This window comes from Bufo bufo, chromosome 1 (assembly GCF_905171765.1).
Source record: "Bufo bufo chromosome 1, aBufBuf1.1, whole genome shotgun sequence".
NCBI classification, from domain to species: Eukaryota; Metazoa; Chordata; class Amphibia; order Anura; family Bufonidae; genus Bufo; species Bufo bufo.
Window position 1 is genome coordinate 290,924,328 of NC_053389.1, and position 19,024 is coordinate 290,943,351.

Below are 19,024 nucleotides of genomic sequence, written 5' to 3' on the forward strand. Positions count from 1 at the left end.
AGAGGAGGAACACTTACAATTGACCCCCTTAAATACTCTCTCATAATTGGATTCACCTGTGTATGTAGGTCAGGGGTCACTGAGCTTACCAAGCCAAGTTGAGTTCCAATAATTAGTTCTAAAGGTTTTGGAATCAATAAAATGACAACAGTGCCCAAATTTATGCACCTGCCTAATTTTGTTTAAACAATTGTAGAACACTTTCTGTAAATCCAATAAACTTAATTTCACTTCTCAAATATCACTGTGTGTGTCTCCTATATGATATATTTAACTGACATTTTTTATTGTAACAACCAACGATTTATACAGGAAAATCATGATGATTAACAAGGTTGCCCAAACTTTCGCATCCCACTGTATATCCTTGAGGTTTTTTGCTCTCTTCCAAGTGACCAGTGGTCTCTCAGAGATAACTTTCTTTAGGTCCCTGTCAGTTCGAAGGACCTGCCAGTGTCTTTGGAGAATATCCTGCAATTTTCTCCATTGAGCATTGAAGTTGGTAATAAATCTGGGGAAACCATGATCTCTTTCTTTTTTACGGGGAGAGTGATTTAACAGGTTATCCCTCGAAGAGTTCTTAGCCCTGATATATCGCTTCCTAATCACTTTCTTGATATAGCCCATCTCCAGGAATCTTCTCGATAGGATTTTCTTCCTCTCACACAAAACTGGCTTCACTGGAGCATATCCGCCTAGCCCTACAAAATTGGCCAATGGGTATGGCACGAGAGACCTGTGGGTGATGTCAAGAAGAGGAGAACAGCAATGAGTTGGTAGCCGTGGGCTTTCTGTGTATATCAAAACCTAGGAAGCCCTCATCCTCCACAGTGATCGCAAGGTCCAAGAAATCTACACGATCCCCACTGTAAATCCACGTAAATTTGATGTTCTGATCATTCGAGTTCAGATCGTGCAGAAACCCCTCCAAGTGCGACGTCGAGCCCTGCCAGATAAACAAAACGTCATCTATATACATCGACCACGAGACCACGGCGTCGTGACCCTCCAAATTCATGACTATCTCTCTTTCCCACAGCCCCAGGAACAAATTAGCATACGAGGGCGCACAAGTCGCCCCCATCGCCTTTCCCCGGAGCTGTAGGAAATAGCGATCTTTAAACGTGAACGCATTATGTTTCAATGCGAATTCTAATAATGTCATGACCAAATCAATTAAATCTCTATCCAGATTATTTGTTTCCAAAAAGAATAGTGACGCCCATAGTCCGTGGTCGTGGCAGATAGACGTATACAGGGACTTGACGTCACACGTGACCAAAAGCATATCACTGTCCAAATGCAACCCACCGAGTCTCTTAAGGACATCAGTGGTATCACGCACAAAGGAGGGTAAGGTCTCTACACATCTCTGTAGATAGAAATCCACAAAGCGGCAGATAGTCTCACATAGACCCCCAATCCCAGATACTATGTGTCTCCCTGGTGGTACTCTAGGGTCTTTGTGTACCTTGGGGAGTAGGTAAAATGTGGTGAGCACTGAAAACTCAGTGACCAGGCCCTCCCACATTTTAGCGCTGATAATACCACTCTCGTATGCACTCTTGAGTATTCCGTCCAATTCCAGTTTATATTGTATCGTAGGGTTGCAGTCCAATTTCCGGTTGCAAGACCCATCCCCTAATTGGCGGAACACCTCCTTTTCATACATTCGCACCGGCTAGACCACAACATTGCCCCCCTTGTCTGCAGGTTTAATAATGACATCTTTCATGTTCTTAAGTTCTTTCAATGCAAGCCGTAGCTCTTTACTTAAATTGTCATGAGATCTAACGTCACATAATTTTTCTAGGTCTTGTTTGACCAATTTAAGTTTGTCAGTAAAACCCCCATCTAAATGCCCAATAAAGATGTATAGATGTCAGAGAAGCAGTTACTTTGCTTGGGACCCCAATCTATTACTTACAATGAAAAGCTGCTGACGTGTGAAAATGTTTTGCATTCACTTACTGTAAATGGACATAATGAAATAACATACTTTGCCTGTAGCGGCCACTGGTGTTAAAGTACATGACCAACCAACCAGAGAAGAAATGTATGACCGCTTCAATCCAATTTTGATTATTTTTGGTGTTACTAAATAGCATATCCGTAAGGGAAATCCAGAGAATGAGGGTGAGCTGCCGTACCAAACAAAATGTATGGATATGAATGGTGCATGTCTGGGAAAAAGGAGATATGGGCATTGTGGGGACTTGCTCTGGTAGACAGGATTAGCGGACGCAGTATAGAGGCAACAACGAGTTCTTTGGATCAAACAGTTCAGTGTTTTATTCACACTTTAGGCAAGTGACAAAACAAGCAGTCATATTCAAACAGTCACCTTGCGGTGTTGGTGGCAATTCACACCATGCAGAAATTCTGCCTCAAAGAGTCCTTGCTGATAGCAGCACCAACCTGTTTTCAAGCCAAACAGTTAGCAAGCCTCCATCCAGACACAAGGCTCCCAGATCCCAACACAGAGACATGGCTTCTGAGCCCAGCTGCCTATTTAAGGACAGCCAGGTGCTGCCAAAACCCAGACCAGCATTTAAAATCCGGTCCGATATTTGGCCTTACCTGGCTGTAAATCAGCCCAGCAGCACATGCTGGGAGCAAAATACCTGTTTTCCCAGACCAAACCTCTCGCTGTGTCACATACTTCCCCCCTTTGTTCAACCTTGAGGGGGTGAACACACGCCAGACAGTGTACCTGGGACAGGGCATCCGCATTTCCTGTAACCGGCCTGCCCTGTGTTCCACTGAAAACTTAAAGTTTTGTAGGGAGAGAAACCATTGGGTGACTCTGGCATTTCTGTCCTTGGCCTGGCTCATCCACTTGAGAGGGGAGTGGTCAGTCACCAGGCAGAATTTTCTCCCCAACAAATAATAGCGGAGAGAGTCTAGTGCCCACTTGATAGCCAGGCACTCTCTCTCCACTATACTATACCGGGTCTCGGCTGGGGTGAGCTTACGGCTGAGGAAGACAACGGGATGCTCCTCCCCGTTGACTTCCTGAGACAGTACAGCACCGGGGCCTACTTCGGAGTCATCGGTCTGTACTATAAACTCCCTTTTGAAGTCGGGCGTCACCAAAACCGGGGACCCGCACAGGGCCGACTTCAAAGCGGAAAAAAACTCTTCCGCCCGATCATCCCAGCGAACCATCATTGACTTGTGTCCCTTCAAGAGTCCTGTCAAGGGCGCGGCTAGAGTAGCAAAGTGGGGAACAACCTCATGTAATAGCCCACCATTCCCAGGAATTACTTTATTTGCCTAGTGGTGACAGGTCGGGGCCAATTCCGTATCACCTCTATTTTGTTAACTTGGGGTTTGATGACTCCGCGCCCGATGACATACCCCAGGTACTTAGTCTTTTCTAACCCTATCGCACATTTTTTTGGGTTAGCAGTTAGGCCAGCTTTCTGAAGGGAGTCCACTACAGCCTGCACTTTGGGTAGGTGACTTCCCCAGTCGGTACTGTGGATGACAGTATCGTCCAGGTAAGCCGAAGCGTACCGACGATGTGGACGAAGCACAATGTCCATTAGTCGCTGAAAAGTGGCGGGGGCGCCATGCAGACCAAAGAGTAAGACCTTATATTGATACAGCCCCTCAGGCGTCATGATGCAGTTTTCTCTTTGGCAGCCTCCGTTAAGGGCACCTGCCAGTACCCTTTCATGAGGTCCAAAACAGAAAAATACCGGGCTTATCCTAACCTCTCAATAAGCTTATCCACCCGGGGCATGGGATACGCATCGAATTTGGAAACCTTGTTACGTTTTCGAAAGTTGTTACAAAACCGCAACGTCCCGTCCGGCTTGGGTATCAATACTATAGGACTGGCCCACTCAATTTTTGACTCCTCAATGACATCTAGCTGCAACATTAGCTGGACCTCCTCCGATATAGCTTGTCTCCGAGCCTCGGGCACTCGGTATGGTTTTAATCAGACTTTTGCCTGAGGCTCAGTGACAATGTCATGCTGGATTATGGAAGTGCGTCCAGGGAGGTCCGAGAACACATCCATGTTCCGACTAACGAACTCCCTGGCCTCCTGAGTCTGTTTAGAGGAGAGGCTGTCAGCAATTTTTACTGTGGCAGCCTCCTCTCTTGCATCAGACAGAGGGGCCGGTACCTCTTCTCCTAGAAAACACGGCCGCGGGCTGTCTTCTATACAGGTTTCCCTATCTTTCCCCGGTTTGAGTAAATTCACATGATAAACTTGCTCTGGCTTTCGCTGTCCTGGCTGGTGCACCTTGCAGTTTACATCTCCAATTTTCTCGAGTACCTCGTATGGCCCCTGCCACTTAGCCAGGAACTTACTGTCCACGGTCGCACCAGAACCAAAACCCGATCACCCGGGTTAAAGATCCGGACCCAAGCCTGCCGATTATATACCTGACTCTGGGCTCACTGAGCTGCCTCCATATGCTCCCTAACAAGAGGCAACACTGTCTCTATCCGATCTTACATCTGGGTAATTTACTTAATGACACTTTTATGTGGAGTGGGTTGTTGTTCCCACGCCTCTTTGGCCCCGTCCAAGAGACCGCGAGGGTGTCTGCCATATAGCAGTTTGAAGGGTGAGAACCCAGTAGAGGCCTTGGGTACCTCTCGCACTGCGAACATGAGGTAGGGCAGAAGGAGGTCCCAGTCCTTCCCATCTTTAGACACTACCTTTTTCAACATATTTTTTAATGTTTGGTTAAACCGTTCTACCAGACCGTCCGTTTGCGGATGGTAAACGGACATCCGTAGTTGTTTTATGTGCAGCAACTTACAGAGTTCCATCATCACCTTGGACATAAAAGGGGTCCCTTGGTCGGTCAGAACCTCTTTAGGTAGTCCTACTCGGGAAAACATCGCCATTAACTCCTTAGCTATGAGTTTGGCCGAGGTATGTCGCAGTGGCACCGCCTCCGGGTATCAAGTGGCGTAGTCTAGAATGACTAAGATGTGTTGATGCCCTCTGGCGGACTTCGGTACTGGGCCTATGAGGTCCATAGCTATTCGGTCACTGTACTTCGATAATCGGGAGAGGTACTAGGGGACTACGGAAATGTGGCTGGGGGCTAGTTATCTGGCAGGTCGGGCAAGACTTACAAAACTGTTCCACTTCTTTGAATATGCTGGGCCAGTAAAACCGCTTTAGAATACGATCCTGAGTTTTCTGCAACCCCCAAGAACATGTTGGTGGGCTAGATCTAACACAATCTTGCGTTAAGCCTTGGGGACCACCAAGTGTCCAATAGGCTCACCCCGTAGTTGATTTACCCAATACAACATATCTTGATGGACCACAAAACGGGGAAACACTGACTCTGCCCCAGGTTGTTGTGGTTCACTATCTACCATTAACACATTTTCCCAGGCGAGGGATAGGGTTAGGTCCCGACATTGGGCGGTACCAAAATTATCCCTGGAGACATTGAGGTCTGCCAATTCAGGACCCAGCGGCAAGTCCTCAACGTCTCCCACCATCACACTTAGCGGGGCTCTGGTCCCCCTCCGGTCTCAGGTTCCCAGGGTTCTGGTCTCCCCCCTTAGTCAGGCCACTCTGCTAGGGTTACCCCTGTCTCATGGGTATCAGTCACTCTCATAGCAGGCCACAGTGCCAGGAAGCCCGGGAATTCTCTCCCTAATATGAGTTCATAATGTAGATTTGTGGTGACAGCCACCTCGTGGGTCCATCTACCGGTCACCGTGGTTAGAGACACCAGCGTGGTGGGGTAGTCTTTTAAGTCTCTGTGAATGCACGGAGTCCAGCAGAGCCTCCGCTGGAGTGTCTCCCACTTCCACCTGGCACAAGTGATCTAGAGACTCTGGGGTACCTGTTGCACACAGCCTCTTGGCATATAGAGACTGACGGTAGCCATAGTTAGTGTCCATGGGCTCAACCCGATGGGGACAGTCAGCCCTTACATGGCCAGGCTCCTGACACCGCCAGCAGACTATCGGAAGCAGGTCCGCCATGGGTACATCCCGCGCGGGTTTTATCGGCTCAAATCTCCGGACCTGGGGGTGGAGATTTCCGGGGTTTGCCGATCCCCCTCCCGACAAAACCCTCCTTTAGATTCGTGGTAGCTTCATAGCGTTCCACCAGGTCCACCATCTCAAGGCCATTGCCAGGAGACTCCTGACCGATCCAGTGCTGGAGAGGGTATGGCAAAGCCCTTCAGAACATATAGGCTAATAGTCTATCCAGCATGGCCGGGGGACTCAGCACATCAGGCTCTAGCCACTTTTGCAAGAGGTGGAGTAAGCTCAGCCTGCTTAAACCCCCACTGATGTACCCGCTGGGCCCAAACCAACACATTTACCCCCAGTCTTGCCAAAATCTCACCCTTTACTTTTTGATAGTCGGTTGCTTGATCATCAAGGTGATAATCGGCAAGATGAAATACACCCGCTGGGAATCGGATGCCAGGAATGGAGCGACGACCTCAGCCCACTGGTCACGGGGTAGCTTTTGCCTGATGGACACTTTCTATGTATATCGCCAGGTAGATTTGGATGTCGTCTGCGGGGGTTATCTTAGGAATCGCGGCACGGACTGCTTTCCGGGCATCATGGACTCTTGGAGTTGCTCCTGCTGTCTGCAAAGCCATCAGGTGTTGTAGCAGCAACTGGTTAGTCTCTTGCTGCTGCTTATTAGCCTCGCGTTGCTGCAGGTTTGTTTCTCCACGAGGGCCTTCACAACAGCCTCCATTTTGTCGTGGGGCACCGGTTGTAATACAGCTAGCTGGTTTAATGTACGACATACAACCGTGCCTGAAAAATGCAGAAACCAAAAATATTGGCGTTTACGCCAGCCTCACTGCTTTGTCCGCATCCTCCACCAATTGTGGGGACTTGCTCTGGTAGACAGGATTAGCGGACGCAGTATAGAGGCAACAACAAGTACTTTGGATCAAACAATTCATTTTTTTTTTTCACACTTTAGGCAAGTGACAAAACAAACAGTCATATTCAAACAAAACGTCACCTTGCGGTGTTGGTGGTAATTCACACCATGCGTAAATTCTGCCTCAAAGAGTCCTTGCTGATAGCAGCACCAACCTGTTTTCACGGCAAACAGGTAGCAAGCCTTCATCCAGACACAGGGCTCCCAGATCCCAACACAGAGACATGGCTTCTGAGCCCAGCTGCCTATTTAAGGACAGCCAGGTGTTGCCAAAACACGGACCAGCATTTAAAATCCGGTCCGGTATTTGACCTCACCTGGCTGTAAATCAGCCCAGCAGCACATGCTGGGATGAAAATACCTGTTTTTCCAGACTAAACCTCTCACTGTGTCACAGCATACACATAAAACATGAGACTGAAATGGGCTGTATACTAGCTGTACAGTCAGTGTATTCCTCCATGCTATACTTTATTACAGCACTGTATTAGTGAATATGGTGATATTTCCAGAGGAAAGCACAAGTATAGTCTGACAGAGAAGAAAAGCATCTAATTTGAACATTTTCAAAATAAGACAAATGAAACAAGTGCAAAAAAATTATAAAACAATATTATAGCAGTAAAATAATTTGTGGACATATTTTTCAGTTGTTTTTAGTGCTTCTTTATGACACTGGATTTAATACTGTGTCTTCTGCATCCATATATACAATGTACAAGTTCCGCCACCGCCATTCTTGTCAATAGTCCCGCTAACCACACTGTTTAAGGGGTAGAGTTTATGGTAATTTCTAAGACGATTGGGGTGGTCTTTGTATTGTTTCTCAGTTTTTTCAAATTCAAAGGTTGGTAGGCATAACAGCAAGTATAGAATGCTAAATGTCTGTGTAAAGTAGGTGCTTGAACCATTTAGGCTCTTGAACTCTCTCAGTGCCACTTTAGCTGAAATCCAAATTTCTAGGGGGAGAGCGCCATGACGTCTTTATTTTAATATGGGCCCTTCCATCCATAGCTCTCCTGTCAACGGGTCCTCTCTGTCCACCAAATGATACCAATATCCGGAATATCATTTTACAGATTTTAGTGCTATTGGCTACTTCTGATTGGATGTGTCCGTACTCTGTAGATAACGACGGCTGCAGCTGGAAAGAGAAGAAGTGATGTCATCACCAAGATTGTAGCCAGGATGATTAGAACGATGACCCAAATATCCAGTATATGTTTGGGGATATCTTCCGGTGTTGGACTCACAAGAATAGGCATAATGGCTTTTGAAGTAGATATAACAATCTGTAAGACAAAAAAATATAGTCAGTTCATGAAGCTCTATTGTGATGTGTCCCAGTTTAAAAGGGAACTAAATTAATTTAAAATAAATTGATTTATAGAATAAGAAACAAATACTGTAGTTGTCGAAGAGAAAAACCATCAAAAACAAATACATTCACAGTAGTCGTAGTCAGGGTCAGCCTGATGACCCAAAAGGATAGAGGACATTCTCGATAAACACTAAAAAATAAGATTTAACACTCTGTCCACCACTTGTATTGTGCCATTGCATCTAATATAAAAATGAAGCATCTTTGCCAACAGTCTTAAATTAAAAATCCTCTACCATTTTGTGTCTACTGCCACTATGCAAACCTATGTCTCTCCATGGTTACAGACTACAAATAAATCCTGTGTAGTCTCATCCTGCAGTCACAATTTCTTCCATCTGTTCCCTACTTCTTGCCAAACCTACCCAATATATATTAGAAAGAAACAGGGGACAGATGGGAGGGAATATGCCTGCAGAGTTTATTTGTAGTCATTAAACATGATGACATTGGTTTGCATAGTAGCTGTAGACACAAAATGGTAGGAAATTTTGCTGCTCCTGCTTACATTTTTACATATCGATATGTGGGGACAAATTTACTAATTCTGTAGACAGCCTAAACTTAATCTAAAGAGGTACCAAATCACAGGGGCTCAGGCTGGGTGATAAATTTGGTACATAAACAGTTTTGTTGACACCACCTATTGGATGGCTTACTTTGTAACAAAATTTCATGCCAAATTTTTGGCACATAATGGTGCATTTTTGACTACACCCCTTATCTGCTATGCCACTTCCCTTCACACTGAGCTGTTCTGTTTTCTAAAATTAGATGTTCCAAATTGCTGAAGAAAAATTATCAAATTGTGCGTTTTACATGTTTTTTTATAGGTTCAATTACATTAGTAAATATGGGCTTATGTGTTTTTTTGACTATTATGACTAGTCATTATAAACTACATAAAGTTTGGTTCCTTGTCTGTGCATCTTTGTTCTATAGTTTATTGATCATATTCAGACTTCAGCACCACACAGCTACATACTGGAGATGAATGGTTCCGTAGCACCAGTAGGAGTATATGTACACAGCAGAACTGTTCACAAGTGACCCTGTGTTGTAATGCACTTACTGACATCTTTTAATAAGTTGCAGGCCACTCTTTGGATCACTGCACTGTAAACACTCTGTCCTAAGAAGACCTTGCAGGCCATCAATCAGAAATGCACGAGTTATTTTCTGAACTTACGTATTTCCATCTCTATACTAGATGTTGTCAGAGCCGGCCTAGTGCTTAATTAAAAAAATACATTATGAAATTACTTAAAGAAGAACTTCTACAAAAATGTTTACTCTCTGACCTGTTAGAAAGGTACATGATGTAAACTGTAGTGAAGGTAATCTTCTTATCAGTGATTGTATTTGTGAGTTAAAACCTCCCTTCTGATCCTCAGCTGTGTCATGTGACCAACACTCTGACTCCAACTGACACAGGACAGGAAGTCAATTACTTCTGTATTCATTCCCATGAGACTGACATTGAAGCTCCCATAGGAATACATAGAGAAACTGGCTTTTTTTTCTCCACACATAAGATGCTGTGTTATTTTTAAAGTCTGATGGTCACATGACACAGCTGCGGATCAGAAGGGAGGTTATAACTCACAAATACAGTTTCTGGTAAGAAAATTACATTCACTACAGTTTATATCATGTACCCTTCTAACAGGTGAGAGAATAACATTTTTTATGGGAGTGCTTCTTTAAATGGAAATTGGCTAAGATAACGTTTTTATACAGTAGTCCATTTTCCATTTGAAGACAGGAATGTTCCTACAATAACCCATCAATGATCTCATAATTAGGGTGGGGTCCTTTCACAGCCTTCAGCAGAATACAGACTGTTCTATGCCAGTGTCTGCTGAAAGATTTGTAGGGAGATCCAGGCCCACTTTAATGAGAATGACATCACGTGAAGCACCATCTGTTTTCCCTCCCTATGACCTAGTATGAGTTGTATACCACTTTCCACTACTGTGTAGGGCTATTGTCTGATCCTTAGCGGGTATCCTGTGTCTTAAAGGGTATGTGTCATCAGAACATGACCTATTGTTTAAATCAAGTTTTTATGTTAAACAATTTAAAAAATAAAAAATAAACATTTTCCGATTGTCACTATCCATAGTTTAAAAAAATATTAAACGCATGCCGTTTTCACATTGGCCACTGGGCCTAAAATATGTAAAGAGGACCTGTCACCACTCCCCACAAGTCTGTTTTAATAGCTTTATGCATTCACCATGTAATAACAATTCTGGAACATCTATTCTTATGACTGTATGTTGTCCCATTCCTTTATTATTTCTACTAGAAGTTATGAAAGAATTGCTAGCAGTCTGCAGTAAGGGTACAGAGGGGAGGTAACAAGTTGGGGGTGTGTACCTGCACAGACTCACTCTATCCAATCAGTGCTGCCATTTTCAGACTGTGCAGGTACACACCCCCAACTTGTTACCTCCCCTCGGTACCCTTACTGCAGACTGCTAGCAATTCATTCATAACTTCTAGTAGAAATAATAATGGAATGGCACAACATAGAGTCAAAAGAATAGATGCTCCGGAATTGGTATTACATGGGGGATGCATGAATATATTAAAACAGGCATGTCAGGAGCGGTGAAAGGTCCTCTTTAAGACTTACTGTGCTTTGAGAGCAGCTACATGGGTCAGAGATACAATGGACCTATAGATGGATCTAAATGGATCTAATTTATTTCTATGGCATAGTTTTCTTGGCATGCTCTGTGACCTGTGCAGAGGTCAGTAGGGAGAAGAGAAGCTGTGATATCACCTATTGTAAATGCTGGATCCTGTGTTATCTATATAGAGGTGTTACTTGTCATTGTAATTCTGCCTGTAGTGATAATGATATTAGCTACTGAACAGAAAAATAAATCTTGACCTTCACGCTAGGTCGGAAATTATCAGACCTAGTGTGAAAATCCTAGTGTGAAAATTGCACGATTATATACATTTTTAACTATAGCTAGTAACATGGAAAATGTAAAAAAATCGCTAAAGATTCTATAAAAATATGTTTAACATAAAAACATGATTTTAAAAATAGGTCATTTTCAGATGACACATTTCCTTTAAATAGATATTAATTTTAAAAGAAAAGCAATGAGAATAAATGCATGTTATTTTTCAGTTTGCTTTCATTCTGGTGGAAGCGGTGAGTTGTACTGTTACCATTTTTGCAAGGAAATGACCTGAACCCTGTAGGAAGGTATTGGTATCTGTAGTGTTTAATATAAGGGTGGACCTTTAGGGACAGTTATTTCATTGGATACATAAAAAAAAAAAATATATAAATATATATATATATATATATATATATATATAATATATATATATATATCGGGAGAGGGAGAGAGAGAGACTGTATATATATATATATATATATATATATATATATATACACATACATTCAGTATAATTAAATGTAATTGGCCTAAAATATGTAGGGCTACTTTCACACTTGCGTTTGGGGTTCGGTTTGTGAGATCCGTTTGAGGGCTCTCACAAGCGGCCCCGAACTGATCCGTTCATCCCCAATGCATTCTGAATGGATAAGGATCCGTTCAGAATGCATCAGTTTGGCTCCGTTCCGCCTCCATTCCGCTCTGGAGGCGGACACCAAAACGCAGCTTGCAGCGTTTTGGTGTCCGCCTGGCCATGCGGAGCCAAACGGATCCGTCCTGACTTACAATGCAAGTCAATGGGGACGGATCCGTTTGACGTTGACACAATATGGTGCAATTGCAAACGGATCCGCCCCCCCATTGACTTTCAATGTAAAGTCAGGAGTCCCTATTAATATACCATCGGATCGGAGTTTTCTCCAATCCGATGGTATATTTTAACTTGAAGCGTCCCCATCACCATGGGATGCCTCTATGTTAGAATATACCATCGGATTTGAGTTAGATGTGAAAACTCCGATCCGACAGTATATTCTAACACAGAGGCGTTCCCATAGTGATGGGGACGCTTCAAGTTAGAATATACTGAGAACTGTGTACATAACTGCCCCCTGCAGCCTGGCAGCACCCAATCTCTTACAGGGGGCTGTGATCCGCACAATTAACCCCTCAGGTGCCGCACCTGAGGAGTTAATTGTGCGTATCATAGCCCCTGTAAGAGATCAGGTGCTGCCAGGCAGCAGGGGGCCCCCCCTCCCTCCCCAGTTTTAAATTCATTGGTGGCCAGTGCGGCCCCCCCTCCCTCCCCAGTATTACATTCATTGGTGGCCAGTGCGAACCCCCCTCCCTCCCTCCCTCCCCAGTATTAAATTAATTGGTGGCCAGTGCGGCCTCCCCTCTCCCCCCCCATCATCATTGGTGGCAGCGGAGAGTTCCGATCGGAGTCCCAGTTTAATCGCTGGGGCTCCGATCGGTTACCATGGCAGCCAAGACGCTACTGCAGTCCTGGCTGCCATGGTTACTTAGCAATTTTAGAAGCATTATACTTACCTGCGCTGTCTGTGGCCGGCCGGGCGCTCCTCCTACTGGTAAGTGAAAGGTCTGTGCGGCGCATTGCTTATAGCACAGACCTTTCACTTACCAGTAGGAGGAGCGCCCGGCCGGCCACAGACAGCGCAGGTAAATATAATGCTTCTAAAATTGCAAAGTAACCATGGCAGCCAGGACTGCAGTAGCATCTTGGCTGCCATGGTAACCGATCGGCACCTGAGGGGTTAATTATGTGGATCACAGCCCCCTGTAAGAGATCGGGTGCTGCCAGGCAGCAGGGGGCCGTTATGTACACAGTTCTTAGTATATTCTAACTTGAAGCGTCCCAATCGCCATGGGAACGCCTCTGTGTTAGAATATACTGTCGGATCTGAGTTTTCACGATGTGAAAACTCAGATCTGAAAAAGCTGTTTATGCAGATGGATCCGTTCTGAACGGATGCAAGCGTTTGCATTATAGGTGCGGATCCGTCTATGCAGATACCAGACGGATCCGCACCGAAGGCAACTGTGAAAGTAGCCTAAAACCAACCTCTGCTATGATGACTCTATTTGTGCATTTATTGTATGAGGACTTTAATTGTGAAATAGTCTAGAAAGGCCATTACTTATCTTTCTTTTCAAAAAAACTTCCACCAAAAAATCAGCAATTAAATCAGTATCCCTAGGATAAGTCAGTTAAAGGTCACCCAGCTGATAGCATGGCACAATTTATGACCCTTCAAAGGGAAGTAAAACTGAAAAACACAATTCTAGTAATTTTCCCCTAGTTCTATTATGTTGAGCGCACTTGCACAATTCAATGCCGATAAACCTACACTCTTCAGTTTCAGATGAAACAGATAAAAGGGGCTTAAAGGAGGAACTAAATTCCTTTTTCTCACAGGCTTGCTATGCACATTACTGGTAATAGAACTTGTCTGAGATATTGGTGCACGTCAATGGGATTTGGAGACACATGTTTGAAGCCAAGATATTCTGCAAATGTAATACATAATTTTCCAGTAAGCTGTGGACTATTGTCTGCTCTCACTTTAGTTGGTAGATATACTCTCAATCTTACCCTATTCCCTCACAGAATTTCAGCCCATCTCTGAGGAGAGAATGATTGAAATCATTGGAGCTCTCAGATCCTCCTCCTCGCCTCTAGACCCATGCCCGGCCGCCGTGGTGAAGTCCGCCGCGGTTGCAATGGCACCATACATTTGAGACATTATAAATAGCTCCTTTTCCAGCGGTCAGGTGACGGCTATTCTGAAGCAGGTAGTGGTAACACCCCTGCCTAAGAAACCGGCACTACCTGTGACCGATCTGAGTAACCTTAGACCGATTTTGGGACTGCCGTTCGCTGCAAAGATAGGCGAGAGGGAGGTTGTTGCACAACTACAGGGATATCTGGAGGCCAATCACATTCTTGATGACTTCCAGTCGGGATTCCGACCTGGAAGGGGCACTGAGACCGCTCTGGTCAATGTCCAGGATGATCTACTGATGGCATTAGACCAGAACGACTCTATGGTCCTAGTCCTTCTGGATCTATCATCCGCTTTTGACACTATTGACCATCAAGTGTTACTGAACCGGTTGAAAGTGGTAGCCGGACTAGATGGAAAGACCTTGGCATGGATGGTCTCATTTCTCCAGGACAGGGTACAACGAGTGAAGCTTGGGGTATTCCACTTAGCTGATCTGCCACTGTCCTGGGAGTACCACAAGGCTCGGCACTGTCTCCAGTCTTGTTCAACATCTATCTGAGACCATTGGCCGACATCATCAGGAGCCATAATCTTCAGTTTCATGTTTATGCGGATGATAAACAACTGTACTTTAGTCTTGCCAAAGGTACAGTTGATCAAGTCGATCTGGCCGGATGTCTCTTGGAGATCGATCACTGGATGAGTGCCAATTATTTAAAGCTTAATGGCACCAAAACTGAATGTATTACATTCAGTGACCAGAAAATTACACCCTCAGCACCCCAATGTCCATTGTCTTTTGGACCTGTCCCTGAGACAGCCACCCAGGTCAGAAGTGGTCTTGGACTCCAGATTAACCCTGGCTCCTCAGATAAATCAGGTGGTTAGTACTTGCCACTACCAGCTGAAACTTCTGAGGAGGATCTTAAAATACATCGAATCCCCTCTCAGGAATGCCTTGGTCGGAGCAGCGATCAGCAGTCGGTTGGACTATTGTAATGCCTTGTACATGGGACTCCCTAAGAAGAACTTGCATAGACTTCAACTTGTGCAGAATGCCGCAGCAAGGCTACTAACGGGTGCTGCCCGCCGAGAGCATATCACTCCCTCTCTTAATGCCTTGCACTGGCTCCCCGTCCAACAACGGGTGATGTTCAAGATTGGATGCTTCATGCATAGGGTATTCCATGGTGTGGGGCCCTTGTACCTGCAACGTAAATTCACTAGGTACGCCACGTTGAGGACATTGAGGTCTAGTAACTCTGCGAATTTTAACATTGCGCAAGTTAATAAGATCAGACATGGCGGTAGATCCTTTTTGGCTCAAGGGGCCAGATTTTGGAACCACCTACCTCTGGCCCTGAAAATGATCCCCAATCTTACATTGTAAGTCTGGACGGATCCGTTTGGCTCCGCACGGCCAGGCGGACACCCGAACGCTGCAAGCTGCGTTCGGGTGTCCGCCTGCTGAGCGGAATGGAGGCCAAACGGTGCCAGACTGAGGCATTCTGAGCGGATCCGCATCCACTCAGAATGCATTGGGGCTGTACGGATGCGTTCAGGGCTGCTTCAAATGGAACTCACAAGCGGAACCCCGAACGCAAGTGTGAAAGTAGCCTTAGTGTGCACTTCCTTTCAGTCCGGCCAGGTACAGGAAACAAATGCTCCTGTACCGCAGACCGAACAGAGCTCGGCCACGCTACACTAGGGGGGGGGGAGGAGGAATGAGAGTGACAAGGGAGGGGGGGGAGGAATGAGAGTGACAAGGGAGGGAGGGGGAGGAATGAGAGTGACAAGGGAGGGAGGGGGAGGAATGAGAGTGACAAGGGAGGGAGGGAGGGAGGGGGGAATGAGAGTGACAAGGGAGGGAGGGGGGAATGAGAGTGACAAGGGAGGGAGGGGGGGAATGAGAGTGACAAGGGAGGGAGGGGGGAATGAGAGTGACAAGGGAGGGAGGGGGGGAATGAGAGTGACAAGGGAGGGAGGGGGGGAATGAGAGTGACAAGGGAGGGAGGGGGGGAATGAGAGTGACAAGGGAGGGGGGAATGAGAGTGACAAGGGAGGGGGGATGAGAGTGACAAGGGAGGGGGGTGAGAGTGACAAGGGAGGGGGGGAATGAGAGTGACAAGGGAGGGGGGATGAGAGTGACAAGGGAGGGAGGGGGGAATGAGAGTGACAAGGGAGGGAGGGGGGGAATGAGAGTGACAAGGGAGGGAGGGGGGAATGAGAGTGACAAGGGAGGGAGGGGGGGAATGAGAGTGACAAGGGAGGGAGGGGGGGAATGAGAGTGACAAGGGAGGGAGGGGGGGAATGAGAGTGACAAGGGAGGGAGGGGGGAATGAGAGTGACAAGGGAGGGGGGGGAAATCAGAGTGACAAGGGAGGGGGGGGAATGAGAGTGACAAGGGAGGGGGGAGGAAATGAGAGTGACAAGGGGCGAGGAAATGAGAGTGACAAGGGGGGGAGAAAATGAGAGTGACAAGAGGGGGGAGGAAATGAGAGTGACAGGGGGGGGGAATGAGAGTGACAAGGGAGGGGGGGAGAGAGTGACAAGGGAGGGGGGGGGGGGGGGGACAAGGGAGGGAGGGGGGAGGGAGAAGAGAGTGACAATGGAGTCCCCAGAGCCAGACTGCAGCCAGAGACCAGATCATCTTATTGTCCTGGTGGTAAGTAGACAATGCAATATGTTTATTATTTAATTGTTTAGTTATTAATACTACATTGGAAACTAATTTACCTCACATTTAGGGTCCATTCACACATCCGTGTGTGTTTTGCGGATCCACAAAACACGGACAGCGGCAATGTGCGTTCTGCATTTTGCGGACCGCACATTGCTGGCACTAAGAGAATATGCCTATTCTTGTCCGCTATTGCGGACAAGAATAGGACATGTTCTATTTTTTTCAGGATCGGAATTGCGGATCCGGGTCCGCAATTCCGGATTGGGGCCGCACGTCGTGCGGCCCTATAGAAATGTATGGGTCCGCAATTCCGTTCCGCAAAAAGAGACAGCCACAAGAAGCTTGATTAACCCTAAGGGAAACATAGCAGTTCTTTTAATTTAAAAGCTCAGAAAGAGGTGGAACATATGTGATGTCATGATATGGGCAGATCATCTGATAAGGGATGGGGGGGCGTCAATTTTTATCTTGCCTAGGGCGGCAAAAATCCTTCCACCGGCCCTGCCCACTCCTATCTCAAAAACAGGGCCCTGAAGTGAATGGAAAATAAGCCATTCCTCTATTCACCAGAATGGTACAACCAATTATAATGGAGCCCTGGCTTGGCTATTTTCAGAAGTGCCATAGTGGTCAGTGGAAGGTTGGCCACACGTACGTTCTCGGATATGTGACTTCTGAAAATAAGCGCGCTCGTTTAGCTATTTTTTTGAAGTCCTATAGCAGTAAGTGGAGAGAATATGGTGTGCTCTCCATTCACAGAGGGGCTCTTGAGATAGGAGCAGGTTCCAGGGGTGGGACCTTATCAAACCTATTTAAGGAATCTGTAATTGACCATGAGAAGCCATGTTCATTTCAAATTTCTTACACATTTCTCCAGCCAATCAGCAGCCAGCCAGCCCTGTGATGTCACAGCCCTATAAATAGCCTCAGCCATCTTGGATTCTGCCATTTACCAGTGTACTTAGTGCAGGGAGAGATGTCAGCAGGCGCTAGGGACAGTGCTAGGAAAGACTTCATTGTGCTAAAAGATTTACAAGTGCAGGGAAAGATTATTGAAGGTGTAGGGAAAGGATAGGGAGAAATCATTCCACAGCATTTATGTAGAAGAGGGTTCAGTAGGGGAGGTTACAGCCTCGGTAATAGGAACAATCCTATTACACCTTGCTGCACTGACTGGGGATCCAAATTGCCATTATACAGCTCTGTAATTCCAGCAAAACTTTCTTGTTATTGGGTGCAAGTGCTGTTTGATACAGGCATTAACAGTGTTTATTACAAGGAGATATTTCTATGTCTTATTTGCCCTTGTGCGGTGCAGTTATATGTTATAAAGCATTTTTTGGCTTTTATTAGTGGGGAATAAGGGCTTATTAGCTTCTGTGTGGTAAAGTGAGAAAATTACAGCCCCTTTTGGCGTCTATAAGTGGAAAAAGAAAAATATATTTGCCGTTCAGCGGGAAAAAAAGGGCTTATTACTAGCCGTTGTGTGCTGAAGTGAGAAAATTACAGACTTTTTTGGGGTGTTTTAATTTCCTTTTTATTTATTTATTTGATCTAACAGTATGTCAGACAGAGAAGTGCCAGGTCCTGCACAGGGGAGTGGCAGAGGCCTAAATGTTTCTGGCGCATGCACAGGTCGCAGCAGAGTAAGGGAGCGTGGCAGCAGGAGTCGCAGCGAGAGGCCTGAGCTCCCGGTGTCATCTCCCGGTTGTGTCTTGACCAGCAACCCAGTGGTTCTTAAATGGTTGACTGGGTCATCCACTTCATCCCAAGTGACATCAGACACCCCCAGCCAATCAGTGTATAAGCGTTTAATAGAACAGGTTCTGTAGACATCTATGTGTAATCAGCTGACGGTGTAAAAGGAGTGCGCTTGTTCTTGACGCTAACATCGACCTGTAAGGCTGAGTTCATACTTGAGTTACTTGGTCAGTTTTGGTCCCCGTGACTGCCCAAATACGTGAAATATGCAGTGATTCTAATAGCGACACCTGTCATCTGCATGTCATACTGATTATTATTTCACTACCAGAGCAGGCTCCCTATGCGTGTTACTACAAGGCACAGTGTTTTACACCACTATAAAGGCTCTCTGCAGCCAGAAAATAGCTGTTTTTTAACGCAATTCACCGCGAATAAATTCGGATCGAACCAATTTTTTTTTTAAAATTCGGCAAACTGCCCGAATCAATTTTTTAAAAAATTTGCTCATCTCTAATTGTTAGGCTACATCCACAAAACTGTATCCACTTTGCAGTCAGCAAACTGCAGATCTATAAAATATAGATAACTTCTGTGCGCAATCTGCATTTTTCTCAGTGCCATTAACAGACATGGCTATTCTTGTCCACAGAAAGGACAAGAATAGGACATGTTCTATAA

General features: G+C 45.7%; 1 protein-coding gene across 1 annotated transcript in view; it reads right to left on the reverse strand.

Annotated features, from left to right (window-relative positions):
• Positions 1–7,747: 7,747 nt before the first annotated feature.
• Positions 7,748–19,024, reverse strand: part of SMIM3 (small integral membrane protein 3) — a 29,670-nt gene continuing 18,393 nt past the window's right edge. Inside the window, exon 2 of the mRNA XM_040440451.1 lies at positions 7,748–8,199. Within this exon, the coding sequence (XP_040296385.1) occupies positions 7,996–8,172 (177 nt within the window). The 5' untranslated portion in view covers positions 8,173–8,199 and the 3' untranslated portion in view covers positions 7,748–7,995. The remainder of the gene's footprint in view (positions 8,200–19,024) is intronic.